This window comes from Mesoplodon bidens (assembly GCF_964165515.1).
Source record: "Mesoplodon bidens genome assembly, chromosome: 16".
Classification (NCBI taxonomy): domain Eukaryota; kingdom Metazoa; phylum Chordata; class Mammalia; order Artiodactyla; family Ziphiidae; genus Mesoplodon; species Mesoplodon bidens.
In genome coordinates, this window is record NC_138173.1 from 59,879,296 (window position 1) to 59,902,733 (window position 23,438).

At 35.6% G+C, this 23,438-nt stretch overlaps 1 protein-coding gene across 3 annotated transcripts in view; it reads left to right on the forward strand.

The window, feature by feature from the left end:
* Positions 1 to 23,438, forward strand: part of COL14A1 (collagen type XIV alpha 1 chain) — a 232,589-nt gene that overhangs the window by 47,596 nt on the left and 161,555 nt on the right. For all 3 annotated transcript variants that reach the window (XM_081214278.1, XM_081214279.1, XM_081214277.1), the window contains exons 6-9: positions 7,816 to 7,971; positions 8,885 to 9,004; positions 10,541 to 10,705; positions 13,028 to 13,189. In XM_081214278.1, the coding sequence (XP_081070404.1) occupies positions 7,816 to 7,971; positions 8,885 to 9,004; positions 10,541 to 10,705; positions 13,028 to 13,189 (603 nt within the window). The remainder of the gene's footprint in view (positions 1 to 7,815; positions 7,972 to 8,884; positions 9,005 to 10,540; positions 10,706 to 13,027; positions 13,190 to 23,438) is intronic.

Here is a 23,438-nt window from a genome sequence, read left to right on the forward strand (position 1 = left end):
TTCTTCATTCCCTCCCTCCTTCCCTCCTTCTTCCTTCCTTCTTCTTTTCCTTCCCTTCTTTCTTTCTCTCCCTCCCTCCCTCTCCTTCTTTCCCCATCCCTTCTTCCCTTCCTTTCTCGCTTCCTTCCTTTCAAATACGTTTCTTCTCTTCTGTCATAGGAGTTGAATAGCACAATTGCTAAATGGTTCAGCCTTTGGAGTCAGTCCTGGATTTGAATTCCAGCTTTTCTACCTGCTTAGTGTGTCATGATGGGCAAGTTATTAATCCTGTAAGATAGGTGTCTTTTTCACTCTATTGAAAAAGAAAGGTTCTAGTTACTTAACCTTTCTTTTTCAATGGAGTGAAAAGGACACCTGTCTTATAGGATTAATATCAGGCTTAAATGGAAAAGACATATGCAAAGCATCTGATAAAAGCAGTCACTAAATGGGAGATCTTTTTATTATTTTTAAAAAAAGGAAGCAATGAAAAGTATATGCTGCAGTCAATAAATAAATAACTATATGTGTTAGTCAGGGTTCTTCAGAGAAGCAGAACCAATAGGATATATATAAATATAGAAAAAGATTTATTATAAGGAATTGGCTCACATGATTATGGGGGCTAAGAAATCCCAAGATCTGCAGTCAGCAAGCTGGAGACCCAGGAGAGCTGATGGGTAGGTTCCTATCTGAGAACTGGCAGGCTCAAGACCCAAGAAGAGCCAGTGTGTCAGTTTTGAGTCTGACGTTCCAATCAAGGCAGTCAGGTAGGAGCAGTTCTCTTTTTGTTCTATTCAGATCTTCAATCAATTGAATGAGGACTAACTACATTAGAGAAGGCAATCTGCTTTACTCAGTCTGTGGATTCATATGTTCATCTCATCCAGAAACACCCTCCCAAACAAAGAATAATATTTGATCAAATGTCTACGAACCTCATGGACCAATCAAGTTGACATATAAAATTAAGCATCACACTATTTAGTATATTTCTAGGAAGTAAGAAGCTCTACAAAGAAAAATAAAACAGAATAAGGGAAGAGGGTGATGGGGAGTGCTGTTTTAGGTAGGATAGTCATCTGTCAGGGATGCTTTAAAATGTACATCTCCAGCAAGACTGGGCTAAATGCACACTAAGCACCCTCTGATTAATGTCAACTCTGAACACGACTGAAATGAACCCCCTGCTCCCCTTCCTTTTTTTAAAAAAAATAAATAATTTATTTTTGGCTGAGTTGGGTCTTTGTTGCTGCGCACGGGCTTTCTCTAGTTTCAATGAGCGGGGGCTACTCCTCGTTGCAGTGCGGTGGCTCTGTTGTGGAGCACGGGTTCTAGGCCTGTGGGCTTCAGTAGTTGTGGCTCACGGGCTCTAGAACGCAGGCTCAGTAGTTGTGGCATACGGGCTTTGTCGCTCCACAGCATGTGGGATCTTCCCAGATCAGGGCTCAAACCCGTGTCCCCTGCATTGGCAGGCAGATTCTTAACAACTGTGCCACCAGGGACACCCTCCCCTTCTGATAGATGGACAGCTTGTAACATTAATATGACAGATAACTAGTGGCCATCCATGTTGCATTATGGGTGAGGACACCTTCTATGGTGCTAGTAGCATGGTATGATGGAAGAGGCAACCAAACCTTTACAAGACCTAGTGCCCTGTCCTGGCTCTGCCTGAACTGTTCACTTGTCTCTCTGAACCTCAATTTCATTTTCTGAAAATTGAGGACAATCGTGGCTCCCCACAAGAATGTTGTAAGAATCAGAATATGCCAATGTACTGAAAAATCCTTTTAGAACCACTGAGCTCTTTGCAAATGTAAAATGATGTTAACTCTTAAAAAACAAAAAATCTGGGCTTCCCTGGTGGCTCAGTGGTTGAGAGTCCGCCTGCCGATGCAGGGGACACGGGTTCGTGCCCATATCCCGGAAGATCCCACATGCCGCGCAGCGGCTGGGCCCGCGAGCCATGGCCGCGGAGCCTGTGTGTCCGGAGCCTGTGCTCCGCAACGGGAGAGGCCACAGCAGTGAGAGGCCCGCGTACAGCAAAAAAAAAAAAAAAAAAAAAAATCTTCAGGGATGTGGCTGAAGCCAATCTTGGAAGCAAGCTCTTAGTTTGGAAACCTGAACTCAACCTTACCAGAGACTTAAGTGAGAAATTGTTCTGTGACCACAGTTTTCCTGCAAATGTCGTGGTTAATGAGTGGCCTAGCTGGATATTTTGCTACTGACACTGAGAAAAATAATTCAGAGCCACTAAATGTATCAGACCAGTTGTGGTGAAAATGATCACGAGATTTTCTGAGTGCATATTAAGATAATGTGAGTAAAAATATTATATGCTCCCCTTTCATTTAGCTTTGCCTCTGGCATTGGGAAAATATCGACGAAGACAGGCAAACCTGATACAATCTCCCTGATCCCTAAATAACCGTAATCCACTTTTCCAGTGTGGTAGGGTGGCAGGGCAAGAGGAGAGACCACATTTAATTGAGCCAACATGGTTCATTTTTCTAGTGCCCTGCTGTAGGTATGAATTATGTGAAAAGAGGAATTCTTTTCTAACAAGACAAGTCAATGTACTTTTTATTTATTGATGTACTATTGGCCGAGATCTCAGCCAAAGGGGATAAAAACATAAGACACAAATCCCTCACTTTTCAAAGAGTTCTGTCTAGTCAGGGAGATAGAAATGGAAACAAATTATAATAGCCCAGTGTTCTGAGTACAATAAACCATGTACAAATGCACAGACAGTAAAGAGGAACAGATAATGAGTCCCGTCTGAGGACTGTTGGAAGAGCTTCTTGGAGTTGGTGGAGTGTAACCTGGGTTTTGAAGGATGAATAGGAGTTTACCTGGCAGAAAAAGGCTGCTTCTGTCAATTATCCCTTTTCTATTTTAATTAACTAAGTTGGTGAATACCCTTCTCCATAAATACATTATAAATATTTCTCTATTAACTATAATTACATCTTTAATTTGAATGCCATTAGAACAAAAGGAATACTATGATATAAAAAGAAGGCTTTAAATGGTAATTTTATACCATTCTAACTAAAGTAGCACCTCCAAAGGCCCCCCACATCACTATTCTTTATATCGTTCTGTTTATTTCTATAAAACTCTTTTAAAAATCTGAAATTATGTTGTTTTGTTAGTCTGTTTCCTCTCACTAAGAATTTAAGCAGCTGGAAGGTAGGAACTTAATTGTATTCTCGGTTGCCCAGAAGAGTGCTTGGGATATAGTAAATATTAAATAAACACATTTTTAATAAGTAAATTTCATACAGGAAATTAGTTAATATGAAATTAATATACAAAGGTTTAGTGTAGACTGATTTATACTAATTCAGATTCCTTGAATTAACTTGTATTTTCAACATAAAATTTTCTCATTACGTCAATAACACAGTAAAATTGGTGTAAAACTATAGTAAAAGGGACACGTCATGTGGGCTACTTAAGTGCTAAGTACATACATTTGGGAGGGAAAAAAGTTATCTAGACAGTGATGCTTGCAAATGGCACATACTACCTGTGGACACAGCAGGGGCAAGTGCTGGGGGAACACCGCCTCATATTAGAGACTTTTCCCCCTGCTTTCTAACTTGATGTAATGTAGGGACCTTATTGAAGTCAGTATATCCTGTGGTTAAGAGCATAGATTTTGGAGATGTATTACCTGGGTTCAAATCAAAGCTTTGCCTCTTCACTGGGTGGCACTCTGGGCAAATCATACAGCCCATGTATATCATATATTTTGGCTACAAATGGGACTGATAATGATACCTCTCTTATAGAACTATTATGAGGACTAAGTCAGTAGGTAAGTGTAGAGGGCATAATGTTTAATCTAATGATGTACATAACTTTCAGATATGAAATTGTTAGTTTCTTTGGACCTCCTTATCTTGTACCTACAGTTGGTGTACTACATAATGGGAATTGTTCCTTCTGATTCAATCTGTGACATTCAGAATGTTGCTTTTATTTGTGATGTAGCCCACGTATTGGGTGCTTTCCTTCAATTGTGGTCAGCTGCCTAGCTTTGTTTTTTTTTTTTTTTTTGTACTACCTGTATTTTCAGAATTGCATTTTAGATAAAGTTCATGTTAAGCCAAGAGCTGAATTAAAATACAGTTCAAGAATTCATTTCCTCTGCTCCTTTGGTTTAACTTTAAATACAATATTGACGGCAAAAAGAATTTATTTCATTTAAAGTAATTAATTGGACTAATTTCAGTTTTTGGCTGTTATGAATCAAATTGCTATGAACATTTGTATACAGTCTTTTGTCTGAATGTAAGCTTTCACTTCTCTGGAATAAGTGTCCAAGAGTGTAATAGCTGGATTGTATGGTAATTTTTTGTATACTTTTTAAGGAAACTGCCAAATTGTTTTCAGAGTGGTTGTACCATTTTATATTCCCATGAGCAAAGTGTGAGTGACACCGTTTCTATACATACATGCCAGCATTTGTTATCACTATGTTCTATTTTAGCCATTTTGATAGGTGTGTACAGTGAAATCTCATTGTGCTTTTAATTTGCATTTTCCTGATGGTTAATGATGTTGAATATCTTTTCATGTGCTTATTTGCCATCTGTATACCTTCTATGATGAAATATTTGTTCAGGTTTTACCCATTTTCTAATTGGATTGTTTGGTTTTATTGTGAGTTTTGAGTGTTCTTTATGTAACCTAGATACTAATCCTTTGCTGAGTGTGTGGTTTGAAAATACTTTCTCCCAGTCTATAGCTTGTCTTTTCGTCTTCTTCATATGAGCTTTCACATAGCAAAAGTATTTTATTTTGATGAAGTCCAGTTTATCAAACTTTCTTTTTATGTGTTTGTACTTTTGGTGTCGATTCCAAGAACTCTTCTTCTAGACCTACACTCCAAAGATTTTCTTCTACTTTTTTCCTAAAAGCTTTATAATTTTACTTTTTACATTTAAGTTTATGATCCACTTTGAATTAATTTTGGTATAAAGTATAGGGTTTAGGTCAAGTTTCTTTCTTTCCCTTTCTTTCTTTCTTTCTTTCTTTCTTTCTTTCTTTCTTTCTTTCTTCTTTCTTTCATGGATATCCAATTGCTCTCGCACCATCTGTTGAAGTACTTTTGAACATTTGTCTAAAATCATATTTAGATATAAAATCATATAGTTGAGCATATTTGTATGGGTCTATTTTGGCTCTTCTATTCTTTTTCATTGATGGGTGTATCTAACCCTCTGAAATACCCATTACTTATGTACAGTAAGTAGGGTGAATACCCAGTAAAATGATTCCTTCCATGTTAGTCTTCTTTGTCATGACTTCTAAAAAAACTATTCTGGGGTCTATGCCTTCCCATATAAATTTTAGAATAAGCTTATCTATGTCTTAAGAAAACCTTTCTGGATTTTGATAGGAATTGCATTAAACCTATAGATCAATTTGGGGATAATTGACATCTCTACTATGTTCAGTCTTCCTGTCCATGAATATGGTAGACTTCTCCATTGATTTATGTCTTCTTTGACTTCTATCAGTAATGTAATTTGCAGCACACAGATCTTGCACATATTTTAAGTATATACCTAAATATTTCACTATCTTTGGAGTAATCATAAATGCTATTAAATTTAGTTTTTTCCAGTTGAATGAATACAATTGTACCTCATCATGATCTTGATTTTTTTATTATTGTGATCACCAATGTAGTTAAACAGTCTCTTCATTCATTTATTAACCATATTATATATTTCCTATTCTGTGAAGTATCTATTCATGGTTTTTTATGTATTTATGTATTCTTGATGCTGATTCTTTTTCAGTTTTTTATATTGTACGTGTCTTCTTCCAGTCATAACTTATCTTTTTATTTTGTTTAAGGTTTCTTTTGATGAACAACTTAAAAAAATTTAATATCACTAAATTTATCAGTATTCTAATTTCTATTCAATTAATTTTCTGTCTTACTTTGGAGATATCTAGAATTTTTATCTCCAAGTCAAAATGACTCGAATGAGCTAAGTTAACAGAATATTTTTATTGGAAACAATTTTAAAATGGAAAATACCAGTTTTCATAGCCCTCTTCTAAGTAAGCAAAGAGAAACTGCTCCCTTTCTAAGACCCTGTCTGCAGTGTATCCAAACAATTAAAAAATTTAAAATTAAAAAGTTAAATAATATCCCCAATAGTTTTGGAAGAAAAAGAAAACTACTTTTCATTTCAGGTAAGTTTCCCCATAAAAATTGAGAGAAATAGATTCTTAAAGCTTCTTAAGACTTTAATTTTCCCTGATTATTTCCAAAGCACAAACTAATTTCTACCCCATAACTTCTTGCATTGTTCTGTTTTAGAATTTTTTAGTGTGGTACAGAGGGCTGACTCCTAAGTTAGTGGTGGCTTTGTATTTGGTCATTAAAGAAGAGAGATTCAGTGCCCAAAAATGTAATATATAAACTTTGGATTGAGCTGTATTATTTAGCTTACATAATGAGTATCTGAGTATTTCCTTGGCAAATACATTTTTTCCCCATCTGGTAAAAGGATCTAGGTATTCCATGAATGTGAAAAAAAACCAAGATCCAAGATCGTTTTAACTAAATGTGGCCAGTAGGTACAGAGATATATATTAAACATAGTAGTTCAACTATTTCCCCCCCAGGAAAAAGTATATTCAATTTATTTATGAACACTTCTTTATTTTGCTTTCCACTACATAAATTATATTTTAAATTCTGTTTTATTGTCATTTTAATGTTAGAAAGCAAAGTAGGGATTCACTGGGCATTTCAAGAAGTTGACATGGACACATATACACACACAATATTCCTGATCTCCAGTCCTAATATGAAAATTCAGCAAAGTTAAGCCATCCTTTGGGAAGCACAAACTGCAGTAAAAAGCACTGCTGGTAAAGCTGCTGACAATACTGTGACATTTTTAAGGATTCTTAAACCCATTAAGAATATTTTAGTATTCTGGCTCTGTGTGAATGTAAGTGGTGGCTTTCACCTCATCCAGCACAGACCCACCCCCTTTATTGCAAAGCCAGCTGTTTGCCCTTCACATCTTGCCCGCAATCACTGTGGGCTAGGACTTTCCCCGAGGGCAAAGCTTACAGTAGTGCCACTCCAGCCACCAGGCATCCTTTTCTAGATCCTTATTCTGAAACTTAATTTAAAAAATCAATTACTTAAATGACTTTTAGGGATAAAATCTTACTGTCACATAGATACAATATGTAAAAAGATTTGAATTGGGGGAAATTCTTGGGCTCTTTTCCAATTTTCTTCTTCCACAAACCCTTCCTATTTTAGCAAAGGTCTGTGTACCTTTCTTAGATTAAATGCACGGCCCTGCCTTTTCCTTGAATTCAGGAAGCCCATGTTTTCTTCTCTTATGACTGACTTCCTCTAGCATAGACTTACCAGAATGGGAGAGCTGCTTCTCTGCTTCCTGGCTATCTTCCCAACCCTGTTGACTCTCCTACACGGGTGTTGCTAAGACCTTTCCTGGAAAGAAGCTACAGACTAAAACCCAAAACTGGATGCTTTTGCACAGACACTACTTTTTAAAATATGCAGAAGGCTTGAGTTGCCAAGATGGTGTGAACCTGCCAGTGTTTTGCTATTTCCAGAACATTGGCTCCGCTGCCAGCTGTTACCACATTTTTTTTCCTGGTAAAAATGCATTTAAAAGAATGGTTATAAAAATATGGTTGTTTTAATGGAAACTTTATTGTATTCTTAGCACCAAATTATCTGAAAGACTTCAAATAAACTCACTCTTTTAAAAGTTCCAACAGTAACACAGATACTTTTTGGTCTGTACTTTGCAGAAGTGAAATTTTTCTGTCAAACTCCAGCTATTGCTGATATTGTAATCCTGGTTGATGGCTCATGGAGTATTGGAAGATTCAACTTCAGACTGATTCGGTCTTTTTTGGAAAACTTGGTTACAGCATTCGACGTGGGCTCTGAGAAGACACGAATTGGTACATCTTCTACCATTAACAGCAGTCTGCTGCCAGTGTAAAACCACCAGGAAGCTTCTTAAGAAATTTCAGATTCTTTACCAAATGGTTTTCAGAATTACAGGTTTAACAATAGTGATATTCCCAAAAGGGCAAGTTTGCATCAATAAATATTTATTTCTACTAATTTTTGCTAATGACAGTATCACTCAATTAATTATTGAACACATTTCAATTTTCTGGAAAGCCAAAATCTTCTCTGCTTAATAATAATAATAATTTTAAAGTTGCCATTTAAGAATTTATTGGGTAAAAGTTTTCTTTTTATTTAAAAAAACACAGCTGAATCCAGTGAAATGTTTAACAACTGGAAAATGTTTTATAGTACAAGATAATCTTTGCCAAATTAATTCTAGCTGAGATAAAAAGCAAAAAAAAAAAAGTGTAAATCATTGAGCAACATATCCATTTTAATCTGTAAAGTCTCTTAGTTTCCCTTCTAAATAGCCATAAAGAAAACTCATTCCTTTGGGAATAAAAACAAAAAACAAACACTATAATGTGTACAGAAGTCAAAATATAATGTTGTACACATGAAGCTGGTATAATGTTATATACCAATGTTACCTCAATAAAAAAAAATTAAAGAAATCTAGACCTTTTATCTACAAACATGATCAGACTTTTAAAAAAATGCTAAGTACTTGATTGGGTGCTCACTTCTAGATGGCTATAAAATATATACATTCCTTCAGCCCCCAGCTATGTTGAAAATTCCTTAAGTTGATGTCAAGAACTCATTTTGAAAGTACATAAGCAGAGAAAAAAATGTTGCAAACATTGGGCCCTTCGTCATTCTAGTTTCTTGAATGGTCCACTAGATCTTTGAGTAACCCATCATTTTTGGGTGGGCTTTCTCATCTTTCTTTTCCAGGTCTTGCACAGTATAGTGGTGACCCCAGAATAGAATGGCACTTGAATGCTTTTAACACAAAAGATGAGGTGATCGAAGCTGTCCGAAATCTACCATACAAGGGAGGAAATACACTAACAGGTATGTTTTTGTTTAGTCCACATTTTTAGCAACATATCTTGCTGAAGAATAGTTTTATTACCTTGTTTTGCCACTTTGCATGTCTTAGCGTAGTATTTTTAAACCAAACTAGCATATAAAGTTCTTAGATGGCTCTTTTCCCAAACCTAGCATTAAGAGTTAAAACCTAGACATCTCATCCCTTTTGCTATATGAATATAATGTCCCAGGAAGGGCTTGGTTGAACTAGAAGAGAACTGAGCAGTCCCTGACACTGACGGGCTTTAGTAGCTGTCTTAACCTTTGTCAGTTCATTTTTCTTCCTCTTCACCTGTTTTTCCTCCAGTCATGCTGTCAGTTAAATAAAAACACATTCCTACCTATTTTCAAGGAAGATATTTTCTTTGCCTTTATTCTGCAATCAGTAGTTATCATGGAAATATTTATGGAGCTTTGGCTTACCAATATTTTTGATAAATTAGTACAATCGGCCCTTAGCATCTCCAGATTTGACCAACCAGGGATCAGAAATATTTGGAAAAAAATTCCAGAAATTTCCCAAAAGCAAAACTTAAATTGTCGCATGCTGGTAACTATTTACAGACAATTTACATTGTATTAGGTATTATAAGTAATCTAGGGATGACTTAAAGTATCCGGGAGGATACACGTTGGTTGTATGCAAATACTACTCCATTTTATATGAGGAACATGAGTATCCATGGATTTGGGTGTCACAGGGGGTCCTAGAACCAATCCCCCTGTGGATACCAAGGAACAACTGTAATGTAAGAATATTTAGATTATAATTATCCATGACCCAACCACAAAGGGTTATCACAGATTTTAACCCTAATACATGCCATTTCCTTCTGTGGGCCCACAATGTGGATGCTCAGTTTAAATAACAGAGATGCTGTCATTGAATTCTAAGTAAACCACTGAAATCCTGATAATTGCTTTGCCAATTGGAGGTTTAATCTAACAAGTTTTTTGTTAATACAACAAAAGTTTATTAAGCACAAATCCTATAACAATATTTGGTATTTATTTTTTCTGGGTGATAAGTGTCACACTCAAAAGGCAGGAGTTCAACTATCATTTTAGACATGCCCCTTCTACCTCCATAAAACAGAGAAAGAGAATTTGTGGGTTTTTTTAGATCATCATGAACAAAATTGAAAATGTAGTGATATGTGGGACATTTGCTTCTGTGTGGGTATTCTTGCTTCATCCTTAATTATAAAGGTTTAGATTTTCTTGTACACATATCTGGCAATATACATTTGATATGAATTCAATGTTCTTTATGAATGTTAGTTTCTGAAATGATGCACTATTCAACTATTTTTTATTACCTCTGTTTTGGTGGATTTTAGTTTTTCGTCGGATCTGTCAAAGAATAGTTTATTGTAAAAATGAAGATGAAAGTTCACATCTAATAAAAACTCTTTTAACTTCCTAAGTTACTCATCTTGTGGTTACATTTTGCAGAATTGGAAAGCTTTTTATTAGAGATGGTTGGTTTGTATCTATCTTTTTCTTGTTTCCTCCTAGGTCTTGCTTTGAACTACGTCTTTGAAAACAGCTTTAAACCAGAAGCGGGAGCAAGGACTGGAGTGTCCAAAATTGGCATTTTAATCACAGACGGAAAATCCCAAGATGATATTATTCCACCATCCAGAAACCTTCGTGAATCTGGTGTAGAACTGTTTGCCATAGGTATTTGTTAATTATGGTCCTGTTTCAACAATGGACACACACACACAACCACTTAAAACTATATATGATGCAAAGTCATTTGATCTGAGCCCACTTCCTTACATTAAAAATGGAAGTGATGGAACTGATGGATCTTATGGTGTGAGGATCTCTAGGTGAGATACCACACACAAAATGCTGTGAAAAGCATAAAGAGCAGAGGTTAGGTACATATTCATTACCATTTAATTAGTCAAGACTTTTCTCTTTAGTATCACGTTATAGCTATCTCTTCTCTGATAGTGTAGAGAGAAACCAATTTATCATTTTCAAGGAATTAAGGTCTTGTAGTTAAGAAAGCAAAGAATTGTAGATATGCAGTATTCTTTCTTTGAAAATAACCTTTTATAAGGTATCAGTTTGTGGGAGAAATATGTATGGCACACATTCAAAATAACTGCAAAATATTTAGTTGATGCAATTTTACTCTTGATTATATTATTTACATTTTCTTTGGTGATAAGAAGGCCTTCTATTTAGTAGAGACTGACAAAAAAAAATAGAGACAATTCCTCTGACTGATTTCTAGATTTGTTACTCAAAATGTGGTTTATAGAATGTTTCATTCGAGAAGTATTTGCTTCTTTGCTGGGTGGCAGGCATTTTGGTGGGTGCTGGAGCATAAATATGAACAAGGCAAAATCCTTACAAAACAAATTCCACCCAAGTCATGATTACCATTTCCTCACTTTTCTGTGCTCTTTACAACAGACTGTTTTGTTTGGAAAGGTGAGAGAGAAAGAGAGATTTGGGGTTTATCTTCTCTAGAATATTCTTAAATGATCCAAACTTGTTGGTTTTAACTAAATGCCATGAAAAGTATTATTGACATTAAGCTCATTGCTTCAGCATGCACTGTTATTTTGCTATTGTGGACACAGATCCAACTATGCATTTTAAAATCTATTGTAGAGGTCCGTCAGACAAGGAACATTAGAGAGATTGATTTAATTTTTATTTTTTATTTTGCTATCCTTTTGTTCAACAAAGAAAATCCCTGCAGAAGACTTACGCTAATAAGGGATTAATTTATGTGTTTACTCTCCATTCTGTGGCCTCCTTAATGATGAATGGATGAGTTTAAGTGAACTCATTCAGGTGTGATTTGGACTTTTTCTCTGGGAATTACCTGGAAATCAGTAGTATTTATTATCTTATAACCCCCTAAAGCAAATAGTTCAGAAACAACCGATGCTTTGTTACTCAATCTGTTAGGTTGGCAGATAAATTAAATGGCACAGCTGGGCACCTAAGAAGTAATTAATGTTGCCCCAGGTAATCTCTCTTCCTTGCTTCCATAGTACCTCTTGTTAACATCCTTAGATAATTGCAATGACTGGGATTTTTAAAGAAATGCTCCTTGTTTACTGAAGCCTGGAGAAGAGAAATCTACCTTTACACCCATGAAACCCAATCCTGTGCCTTCCTTTTTCTATTTCTAATTTCACTGGTAAATATTTACTCATTTTAATGTGTAATCTTCTGAGAGGCAGCTTGAGATAGTAGCTAAGCGCATATGACTTTGGATCTAGACTACCTGGGTGAAACCCCAGCTGTATACTTACTGGTTGTGCTTCCTTGAGCAAGTGAATCAACCTCTCTGTGCATCAGCTTAGTCATCTGTAAAATGGGAGGAACAGTAATGCCAAACTCATAGGATTGGTTGTGAAGATTAAATGTGTTAATATATAGAAAACATTGAAGTGCTTGGGGCATAGTAAGCACACTCTAATTGTTAGCATCCATGGCTAAGATAGACTAGAAAATTCCAAGAGGGCCAAGGATTTTCTGTCTCAATTTAAGTAAACTAATTTTATAAAAATTTAAAGCTGAAGTTTGGATAGTGTAGAGTACTGGTTTAATTACTATTGCTTCTGCAATATTTATGAAAGACAGAAGTTAGTTTCATCAATACATCTTCCTTTAAGATGTACTGAACAAAATTAAGACTTAATCCTTTAAAAATGATTTTGAGGGAATTCCCTGGTGGTCCAGTGGTTAGGATGAGCCCTTCCACTGCAGGGAGTACAGGTTCAATCCTTGGTTGGGAAACTAAGATCCCACATGCCGAGCGGTGAGGCCAAAAAATAATAAAAAGTAAAAAGTAAAATAAAAATGACTTTGAAAGTGAATTTAAAAAACAATCTGACATGAGATGTGCCTCTTTAAAGTACAGGTGCTTTGGTTGCGGTGGAGACTGATGGGTGCAGGTCGGGGTCACTGCAGTTGCTTTTTCAAATGGGGCATGACCGTCATGACCCTCCCTGTTGTCCTCAATGCCAGGGGTGAAGAACGCGGATGAAAATGAATTGCAGGAGATCGCCTCTGAACCAGACAACACTCACGTGTACAATGTCGCCGAATTTGACCTGATGCACACAGTTGTGGAGAGTCTGACGAGGACTCTCTGCTCCAGGGTGGAAGAACAGGACAGGGAGATCAAAGGTACAATGAATGAAAGAGCACAGTTGCTCTGCTCATATGCGTATTACTCTGTGCAACAATCTATCATGGATTATGAAAATTCTTATCATTTTTCACATTGACTTACTAAACAGTCCTTTGTGCTCTCAAGACAGGGATCATCAGAGTAGAAAAGGGAGTATATTGGTAGGTTCCATGGGCTTGTGGGAGGGAGTGATACTTTAAATTACTAGATAATAACTCCATGGTGTTGCATTTAGACCATCATGTTTGTTTTTTAATTAAATGTTGGATTTTGAGATCATTGAGCATTCACATGAATTTTTAAGAAATAGTGTAGAAAGATATCATGTATACTTTACCTGTTTCCCTCAATGGTAACATATTACATAACTACAGCGGAATATCACAGTCAGGAAAGTGACGTTCATACAGACAAGATACAGAACATTCACGTCACCACAAGGACCATTTCTGTTATCCTTCTATAGCCACATTCCTTCCCTCCCCCAACATCTTCCTAACCCCTGGCAACCACTAATCTGTTCTCCATCTCTAAATACTTTTCATTTTGGAAATGTTACATAAATGGAATTATACAGTATGTAACTTATGAGGACTGGCTTTTTGCATTCAGGGTTATTCCCTGGAGATTTGTCAAAGTAGTTGCATGTATCAGTAGCTCTTTCTTTTTTATTGCTGCATTGTACTCCATGGTATGGATGTAGCACACTTCGTTTAACAATTCACACATTGAAAAACATCTGCGTTCTTTCCATTTTTTGGCTGTTACCAAAAAAGGCTGCTATGAACATTCATGTATAGGTTCTTCTGTGAACATAAGTTTTCATTTCTCTGGGATAATGCCCAGGAGTGCAACTGCTCCATCATATTGTAATTGCATGTGTAGCTTAGTTTTAATTAAGAGGCTGTCAAACAATTTTCCAGGGTGGCTGTCTCATTCTACATTCCCACCAGCAATATATAAGTGATCCAGTCTCTATGCATTGTCACCAACATTTGTTGTTACTATATTTTATTTTGGTCATTCTGATAGGTGTAGAGTGCTATCTTATTGTGGTATGAATTATCATTTTCCTGATAGCTAACGAAGTTGAACACCTTTTCACATGCTTGTTTGCATTTGCATATCCTCTTTGATGAAACATCTGTTCATATCTTTTGCCCATTTTCTTTTCTTTAATTTTAATTTTATTTATTTATTTTAACATCTTTATTGAAGTATAATTGCTTTACCATGGTGTGTTAGTTTCTGCTTTATAACAAAGTGAATCAGCTATACATATACATATATCCCCATATCTCCTCCCTCTTGCATCTCCCTCCCTCCCACCCTATCCCACTCCTCTAGGTGGTCACAAAGCACTGAGCTGATCTCCCTGTGCTATGTGGCTGCTTCCCACTAGCTATCTATTTTACATTTGGTAGTGTATATATGTCCATGCCACTCTCTCACTTCGTCCCAGCTTGCCTCTCCGCCTCTCCATGTCCTCAAGTCCATTCTCTATGTCAGCGTCTTTATTCCTGTCCTACACCTAGGTTCTTCAGAACCTTTTTGGGTTTTTTTTAGATTCCATATATATGTGTTAGCATACAGTATTTGTTTTTCTCTTTCTGACTTACTTCACTCTGTATGACAGACTCAAGGTCCAACCACCTCACTACAAATAACTCAATTTCACTTCTTTTTAACGCTGAGTAATACTCCATTGTATATATGTGCCACATCTTCTTTAACCATTCATCTGTCGATGGACACTTACATTGCTTCCATGTCCTGGTTATTGTAAGTATTGCTTCAATGAAAAAGGTGGTGCATGACTCTTTGAATTATGGTTTTCTCAGGGTGTGTGCCCAGTACTGGGATTACTGGGTCATATGGTAGTTCTATTTTTAGTTTTTTGAGGAACCTCCATACTGTTCTCCATAGTGACTGTATCAATTTACCTTCCCACCAACAGTGCAGGAGGGTTCCCTTTTCTCCACACCCTCTTCTGCATTTATTGTTGGTAGATTTTATGAAGATGGCCATTCTGACCGGTGTGAGGTGATACCACTTGTGGTTTTGATTTGCATTTCTCTAATGATTAGTGATGTTGAGCATCCTTTCATGTGTTTGTTGGCAATCTGTATATCTTCTTTGGAGAAATGTCTATTTAGGTCTTCTGCCCATTTTTGGATTGGGTTGTTTGTTTTTTTGATATTGAGCTGCATGAGCTGCTTGTATATTTTGGAGATTAATCCTTTGTCACTTGCTTCATTTGCAAATATTTTCTCCCATTCTGAAGGTTGTCTTTTCGTCTTGTTTATGGTTTCCTTTGCTGTGCAAAAGCTTTCAAGTTTTATCAGGTCCCATTTGTATATTTTTGGTTTTATTTCTATGACTCTAGGAGGTGGGTCAAAAAGGATTTTGCTGTGATTTATGTCATAGAGTGTTCTGCCTATGTTTTCCTCTAAAAATTTTATAGTGTCTGGCCTTACATTTAGGTCTTTAATCCATTTTGAGTTTATTTTTGTGTATGCTGTTAGGGAGTATTCTAATTTCACTGTTTAGAAATTAATTTAGTTGTCCAGTTTTCCCAGCACCACTTATGGAAGAGACTGTCTTTTCTCCATTGTATATTCTTGCCTCTTTTATCAAAGATAAGGTGACCACATGCACATCAGTTTATCTCTGGGCTTTCTATACTGTTCCATAGATCTATATTTCTGTTTGTACCCAGTACCATACTGTCTTGATTACTGTAGCTTTGTAATTGATTACTGTAGCTTTGTAGTATAGTCTGAAGTCAGGGATCCTGATTCCTTCAGCTCTGTTTTTCTTTCTCAAGATTGTTTTGGATATTCGGGGTCTTTTGTGTTTCCATACAAATTGTGAAATTTATTTTTCTAGTTCTGTGAAAAATGCCATTGGTGATTTGGTAAGGATTGCATGGAATTTGTAGATTGCTTTGGGTAGTATAGTCATTTTCTCAATGTTGATTCTTCCAATCCAAGAACATGGTATATCTCTCCATCTGTTTGTATCATCTTTAATTTCTTTAATCAGTGTCTTATAGTTTTCTGCATACAGATCTTTTTTTCTCCTTAGGTAGGTTTATTCCTCGGTATTTTATTCCTTTTGTTGCAGTGGTAAATGGGAGTGTTTCCTTAATTTCTCTTTCAGATTTTTCATCATTAGTGTATAGGAATGCAAGATAATTCTGTGCATTAATTTTGTATCCTGCTACTTTGCCAAATTCATTGATTAGCTCTAGTAGTTTTCTGGTACATCTTTAGGATTCTCTATGTATAGTATCATGTCATCTGCAAACAGTAACAGTTTTACTTCATTTTTGATTTGGATTCCTTTTATTTCTTTTTCTTCTCTGATTGCTTTGGTTAAAACTTGCAAAACTATGTTGAATAATAGTAGTGAGAGTGGGCAACCTTGTCTTGTTCCTGATCTTAGTGTAAATGGTTTCAGTTTTTCACCATTGAGAATGATGTTGGCTGTGGGTTTGTCATATATGGCCTTTATTATGTTGAGGTAAGTTCCCTCTCTGCCTACTTTCTGGAGGGTTTTTATCATAAATGGGTGTTGATTTTGTCTAAAGCTTTTTCTGCATCTATTGAGATGATCATATGGTTTTTATCCTTCAATTTGTTAATATGGTGTGTCACATTGATTGATTTGCTTATTTTGAAGAATCCTTGCATTCCTGGGATACACCCTACTTAATCATGATGTGTGATCCTTTTAATGTGCTGTTGGGTTCTGTTTGCTAGTATTTTGTTGAGGATTTTTGCATCCATATTCATCAGTGATATTGGCCTGTAGCTTTCTTTTTTTTGTTGCATCTTTGTCTGCTTTTAGCATCAGGGTGATGGTGGCCTTGTAGAATGAGTTTGGGAGTGTTCCTCCCTCTGCTATATTTTGGAAGAGTTTGAGAAGGATAGGTGTTAGCTCTTCTCTAAATGTTTGATAGAATTCACCTGTTAAGCCATCTGGTCCTGGGCTTTTGTCTGTTGGAAGATTTTTAACCACAGTCTCAATTTCAGTGCTTGTGATTGGTCTGTTTATATTTGCTATTTCTTCCTTTTTCAGTCTCGGAAGGTTGTGCTTTTCTAAGAATTTGTCCATTTCTTCCAGGTTGTCCATATTATTGGCATATAGTTGCTTGTAGTAATCTCTCATGGTCCTTTGTATTTCTACAGTGTCAGTTGTTCCTTCTCCTTTTTCATTTCTAATTCTATTGATTAGAGTCTTCTCCCTTTTTTCTTGATGAATCTGGCTATGGTTTATCAATTTTGTTTATCTTCTCAAAGAACCAGCTTTTAGTTTTATTGATCTTTGCTATCATTTCCTTCATTTCTTTTTCCTTTATTTCTGATCTGATCTTTATGATTTCTTTCCTTCTTCTAACTTTGAGCGTTTTTGTTCTTCTTTCTATAATTGCTTTATATAAGGTTAGGTTGTTTATTTGAGATGTTTCTTGTTTCTTGAGGTGGGATAGTATTGCTATAAACTTCCTTCTTAGAACCGCTTTTGCTGCATGCCGTAGGTTTTGGGTAGTCATGTTTTCATTATCATTTGTCTCTAGGTATTTTTTGATTTATTCTTTGATTTCTTCAGTGGTCTCTTGGTTATTCAGTAGTGTATTGTTTAGCCTCCATGTGTTTGTATTTTTTACAGATTTTTTCCCTGTAATTGATATCTAATCTCATAGCGCTGTGGTCAGAAAAGATACTTGATATGATTTCAATTTTCTTAAATTAACCAAGGCTTGATTTGTGGCCCAAGATATGATGTATCCTGGAGAATGTTCAATGAGCAGTTGAGAAGAAATTGTATTCTGTTGTTTTTGAGTGGAATGACCTATAAATATCAATTAAGTTCATCTTGTTTAATGTATCATTTAAAGCTTGTGTTTCCTTATTTTTTTTCAATTTGGATAATCAGTCCATTGGTGAAAGTGGGGTGTTAATATCCCCTACTATGATTGTGTTCTGTTAGTCTCCCCTTTTATGGCTGTTAGCATTTGCCTTATGTATTGAGTTGCTCCTATGTTGGGTGCATAAATATTTACAATTGTTATATCTTCTTCGTGGATTGATCCCTTGATCATTATGTAGTGTCCTTCTTTGTCTCTTGTAATAGTCTTTATTTTAAAGTCTACTTTGTCTGATATGAAAATTGCTACTCCAGCTTTCTTTTGATTGTCATTTGCATGGATTATCTTTTTCCATCCCCTCACTTTCAGTCTGTATGTGTCCCTAGGTCTGAAGTGGGTCTCTTGTAGACAGCATATATAGGTCTTATTTTTGTATCCAGTCATCCAGTCTATGTCTTTTGGTTGGAGCATTTAATCCATTTACATTTAAGGTAGTTATCAATATGTATGTCCCTAATAACATTTTCTTAATTGTTTTGGGTTTGTTATTGTAGGTCTTGTCCTTCTCTTTTGTTTCCTGCCTAGAGAAGTTTCTTTAGCATTTGTTTTAATGCTAGTTTGGTGGTTCTGAATTCTCTTAGCTTTTGCTTCTGTGTAAAGGTTTTAATTTCTCCATCTAATCTGAAAGAAATCCTTGCTGGGTAGTGTAATCTTGGTTGTAGCATTTTCCCTTTCATCACTTTAAATATTTCCTGCCACTCCCTTCTGGCTTGCAGAGTTTCTGATGAACGATCAGCTGTTAACCTTATGGGGATTTCCTTTTATGTTAATTGCTGCTTTCCCCTTGCTGCTTTTAAGATTTCTTCTTTGTATTTAAATTTTGATAGTTTGATTAATATGTGTCTTGTTGTGTTTCTCCTTGGATTTATTGACTGTTTCCCATGTTAGGGAAGTTTTCAACTATAATCTCTTCAAATATTTTCTCAGTCCCTTTTTTCTTCTCTTCTTCTGCTGGGATCCCTATAATTCAAATGTTGGTGCATTTAATATTTTCCCAGAGGTCTCTGAGACTGTTCTCAATTCTTTTCATTCATTTTTCTTTATTCTGCTCTGCGGTAGTCATTTCCACTCTTTTTTCTTCCAGATCACTTATCCCTTCTTCTGCCTCAGTTATTCTGCTATTGGTTCCTTCTAGAAAATTTTTAGTTTCATTTATTTTGTTGTTCATCACTGTCTGTTTGCTCTTTAGTTCTTCTAGTCCTTGTTATACGTTTTTTGTATTTTCTCTGTTCTATTTTCAAGATTTTGGATCATCTTTACTATCATTACTCAGAATTCTTTTTCAGGTACCCTGCCTATTACCTCTTCATTTGTTTAGTGGTGGGTTTTAGGGTGTCTGTGAATTTATTATTATTTTAAGCAGCCTCTCTGCTAATGGGTTGTGTTGTGTTCCTGTATTGCTAGTTGTTTGGTATACAGTGTCCAGAACTGTAGCTTGCTGGTCATTGAATTAAGCTAAGTGTTAGTGTTGAGATGGAGATCTCTGGGAGAGCTTTCACCATTTGATATTACGAGGGGCTGGGAGGTCTATGCTGTACCAGTGTCCTGAGCTCAGCCCCCCCACCTCAGAGGCTCAGGCCTGACACCTGTCCAGAGCACCAAGACCCTGTTAGCCACACAGCTCAGAGGAAAAGGGAGAAAAAGACAGAAATAAAGAAAAAAATCATAAAATAAAGTTATTAAAATAGAAAAATTTTATTAAAAATAAAAAATAATAAATAATAAAAAAAGAGAGAAAGAATGAAAAGAGCAACCAAACCAAAAAACTAATCCACCAATGATAACAAGTGCTAAAGACTATACTGAAAAAAAAAAAGAAAAAATGATAGTCAGAACCCTGGGACAAATGGCAAAAGCAAAGCTATACAGAGAAAATCACAGAAAGAAGCATACACATACACACTCACAAAAGGAGAAAAAGGAAAATAAAAATATATATATATATAACAAAATTAAAGGAAGAGAGCAACCAAACCATTAAACAAATCTACCATTGATAATAAGCTGTATATACTAAACTACGATAAACATAAAACCAGAAACAAAGTAGATGCAGAAAGCAAACCCCAAGTCTACAATTGCTCCCAAAGTCCACTGCCTTAATTTTCAGATGATTCATTGTCTATTCAGGTATTCCACAGATACATAGTACATCAGGTTGATTGTGGAGATTTTATCCACTGCTCCTGAGGCTGCTGGGGGAAATTTCCCTTTCTCTTCTTTGTTTGCGTAGCTCCTGGGGTTGAGCTTTGGATTTGCCCCACCTCTGTGTGTAGGTCGCCTGAGGGCGTCTGATACGTTTTGGGAAATCTGAGGTCTTCTGCCAGCCTTCAATAAGTGTTCTGTAGGAGTTGTTCCATGTGTAGATGTAGTTTTGATGTATTTGTGGGGAGGAAGATGATCTCCACGTCTTACTCCTCCACCATCTTGAAAGTGCCCCCCCTGCCCATTTTCTAACTGGACTTTTTTGGGGGTTGTTTTTTGTGTTAGTTTTTAACTGTTGAGCTTTGAGAATTCTTTATATTTTAGGTAATAATCCTTTGTTGGATATGTGGTTTGTTAATATTTTCTCTCAATCTATTGCATATCTTTTTAGCAAGGTCTTCTGCAGAACAAAAGTTTTAAATTTTGATGAAGTCCAGTTTATCTGTTTTCCATTTTATGATTAGTGCTTTTCATGTCAAGTCTAAGAACTCTTTACCTGGTGTTAGATTCCCAAGGATTTTCCTTTTTATTTTTTTCCCAAAAGTTTTATATTTTACATTTAAATCTATGATGTGAGTTAATTTTTTGCAAAGGATTTGAAGTTTAGTTTAAGCTTCCAGCACTACTTGCTTAAAAGGCTGTATTTCTGCCATTGAAATTACCTTGCAGCTTTGTTGTGTATCAGTTGGAGACATTTGTGTGTGTTTATATCTTGGTTCTCTTTTCTGTTCCATTTGGTCTATGTGTCTAAACCCCTTGCAATGTCATACAGTCTTGATTTACTGTAGCTATATAGTAAGTGTTAAGATTGGATAGACTGGGACTTCCCTGGTGGCGCAGTGGTTGAGAGTCTGCCTGCTAATGCAGGGGACACGGGTTCGAGCCCTGGTCTGGGAGGATCCCACATGCCGTGGAGCAACTAGGCCCATGAGCCATGACTACTGAGCCTGCGTGTCTGGAGCCTGTGCTCTGCAACAAGAGAGGCCACGACAGTGAGAGGCCCGTGCACCGCTATGAAGAGTGGCCCCCACTTGCCACAACTAGAGAAAGCCCTCGCACAGAAACGAAGATGCAGCACAGCAAAAATAAATAAATTAATTAATAGAAACTCCTACCCCCAACATCTTCTTTAAAAAAACAAAACAAAAAAACAAAACAAAACAAAAAAAAAGATTGGATAGACTGAGTTCTCCTGTTTGATTATTCTTTTTCAAAATTGTTTTTGCTATTATACTTCCTTATCGTCCATCTAAGTGTTAGAATAATATTTATATAATATTCTATATTTAATTTATATAATAATCTAATATAAATATTAGAATAATTTTTATTCTACAAAAAGTCTTATTGGAATTTTGATAGGAATTGCATTAAATCAATTTTCAATTATCAAATATCAACTTAGGAATAATTCACATCTTTAATCTGTTGATTCTTCTAATCCATGAACATGGCAAATCCCTCCATTTGTTTAGATATTCTTTGAGTTCTCCATCAGCATTTTGTAATTTTTAGGATGCAAGTTCTATATAGGTTTTGTTCTACTTATATTTAGTATTTAATTTTATTTTGAGAAATTTTAGTTGTATTTTTAATTTTGGTGTTCTCATTTTCATTGCTAGTATATACAGATATAATTATATTTTTGTATGTTTACCTTGTATCTGCTGACCCTATTATTTGAAATTATTAATTATTTCTAGGAGTTTTTCTCTAGATTTTTGGAGATTCTCTACATAGAACGTCATATTATTTGCAAATAGTGATAGTTTTATTTCTTTCCGTTTGATTTCTGTGGTTTTTATTTCCTTTTGTTGCCTTATTTCACTGGCTAAAACTTCTAATATTGTGTTAAATGTGATGAGAATGAATATTGTTGCCTTATTCCCCATCTTAGAGGGAAAGCTTCTGCTTTTCAAGTGATTGGTCCATTTCATAGAACTTGTAGAATTCATGTGTGTAGAGTGGTTTATAGCATTCCCTTGTTCTTTTGATGTCTGCAGGGTCTATAGTGATAGCTCCTGTTTCCTCCAAGATATTGGTAATTTTTGTCTTCTCTTTTTTTATTTTTCTTTCAGGCTTGCTAGATGTTTGCATTTTTTTCAAAGAATTGGCTCTTGGTTTCATAGAACTTCTTTATTTTTCTTCTGTTTTGTATTTCATTGATTTCTGCTCTTACTTTCATTCTCTTCACTTTGCTTGTTTTGGGTTTATTTTGCTTTCACTTTTCTAGATTCTTTAGATGGACTCTTAGATTACTGATTTGAGATGCTTTCTCTTTTATAGTGTAATTACTTAAATGCTTTAAATTTCCTTCTCAGCATTGCTTTAGCAATGTCCCTAAATTTTGATATGTTGTATTTTCATTTATCAATTTAAAATATTTTTTGGTCTCGACATGTCCTTTCTGACCCATTGATTATTTAGAAGTGTGTTATTTATAGTTTCCAAGTGCTTGGGCTTTTGTCTGTTATCTTTCTGTTATTGATTTCTAATTTTATTTCATTGTCATCAGAGAACACACTCTGTATGATTTCAATTGTTTTAAATTTTCTGAGGTTTGTTTTTTGGCCCAGGATATGGTTTATCTCGGTATATGCTCTGTAGGTGCTTGAAATGGATGTGTATTCTGCTGTTGTCATATGCAATGTTCTATAAGTTTTGACTAGATCCTGTTGGTTGATGGTCTGGTTGAGTTTTATATCCTTGCTGATTGTTTTGTTTCATTGTCTTATCAATAGTTGAGAGAGAGAGAGATGTTAAATATCCATCTAAAATTGTGGATTTGTCTGTTTTTTCTTTCAGTTCTATCAGTTTTTACTTTATATGTTTTGCAGCTCTTTTTTTGGTGCATATACATTTAGAATGCTAGGATTTCTGGGTTGATTAATAATTTATCATTATGTAATGTCTTTCTCTGTCTCAGGTAATTTTCTTTGTTCTGAAGTCTACTTTATCTTATATTAATACAGCCATTTCTACTCCCTTTTGATTAATGTTTACATAATATAATTTTAAAATCTATTTACTTTCAACCTTCCTATATCATATTTGAAGTGCATTTCATGTACATAGCATATAGTTGATCACATTTTTAAATCCACTCTGAT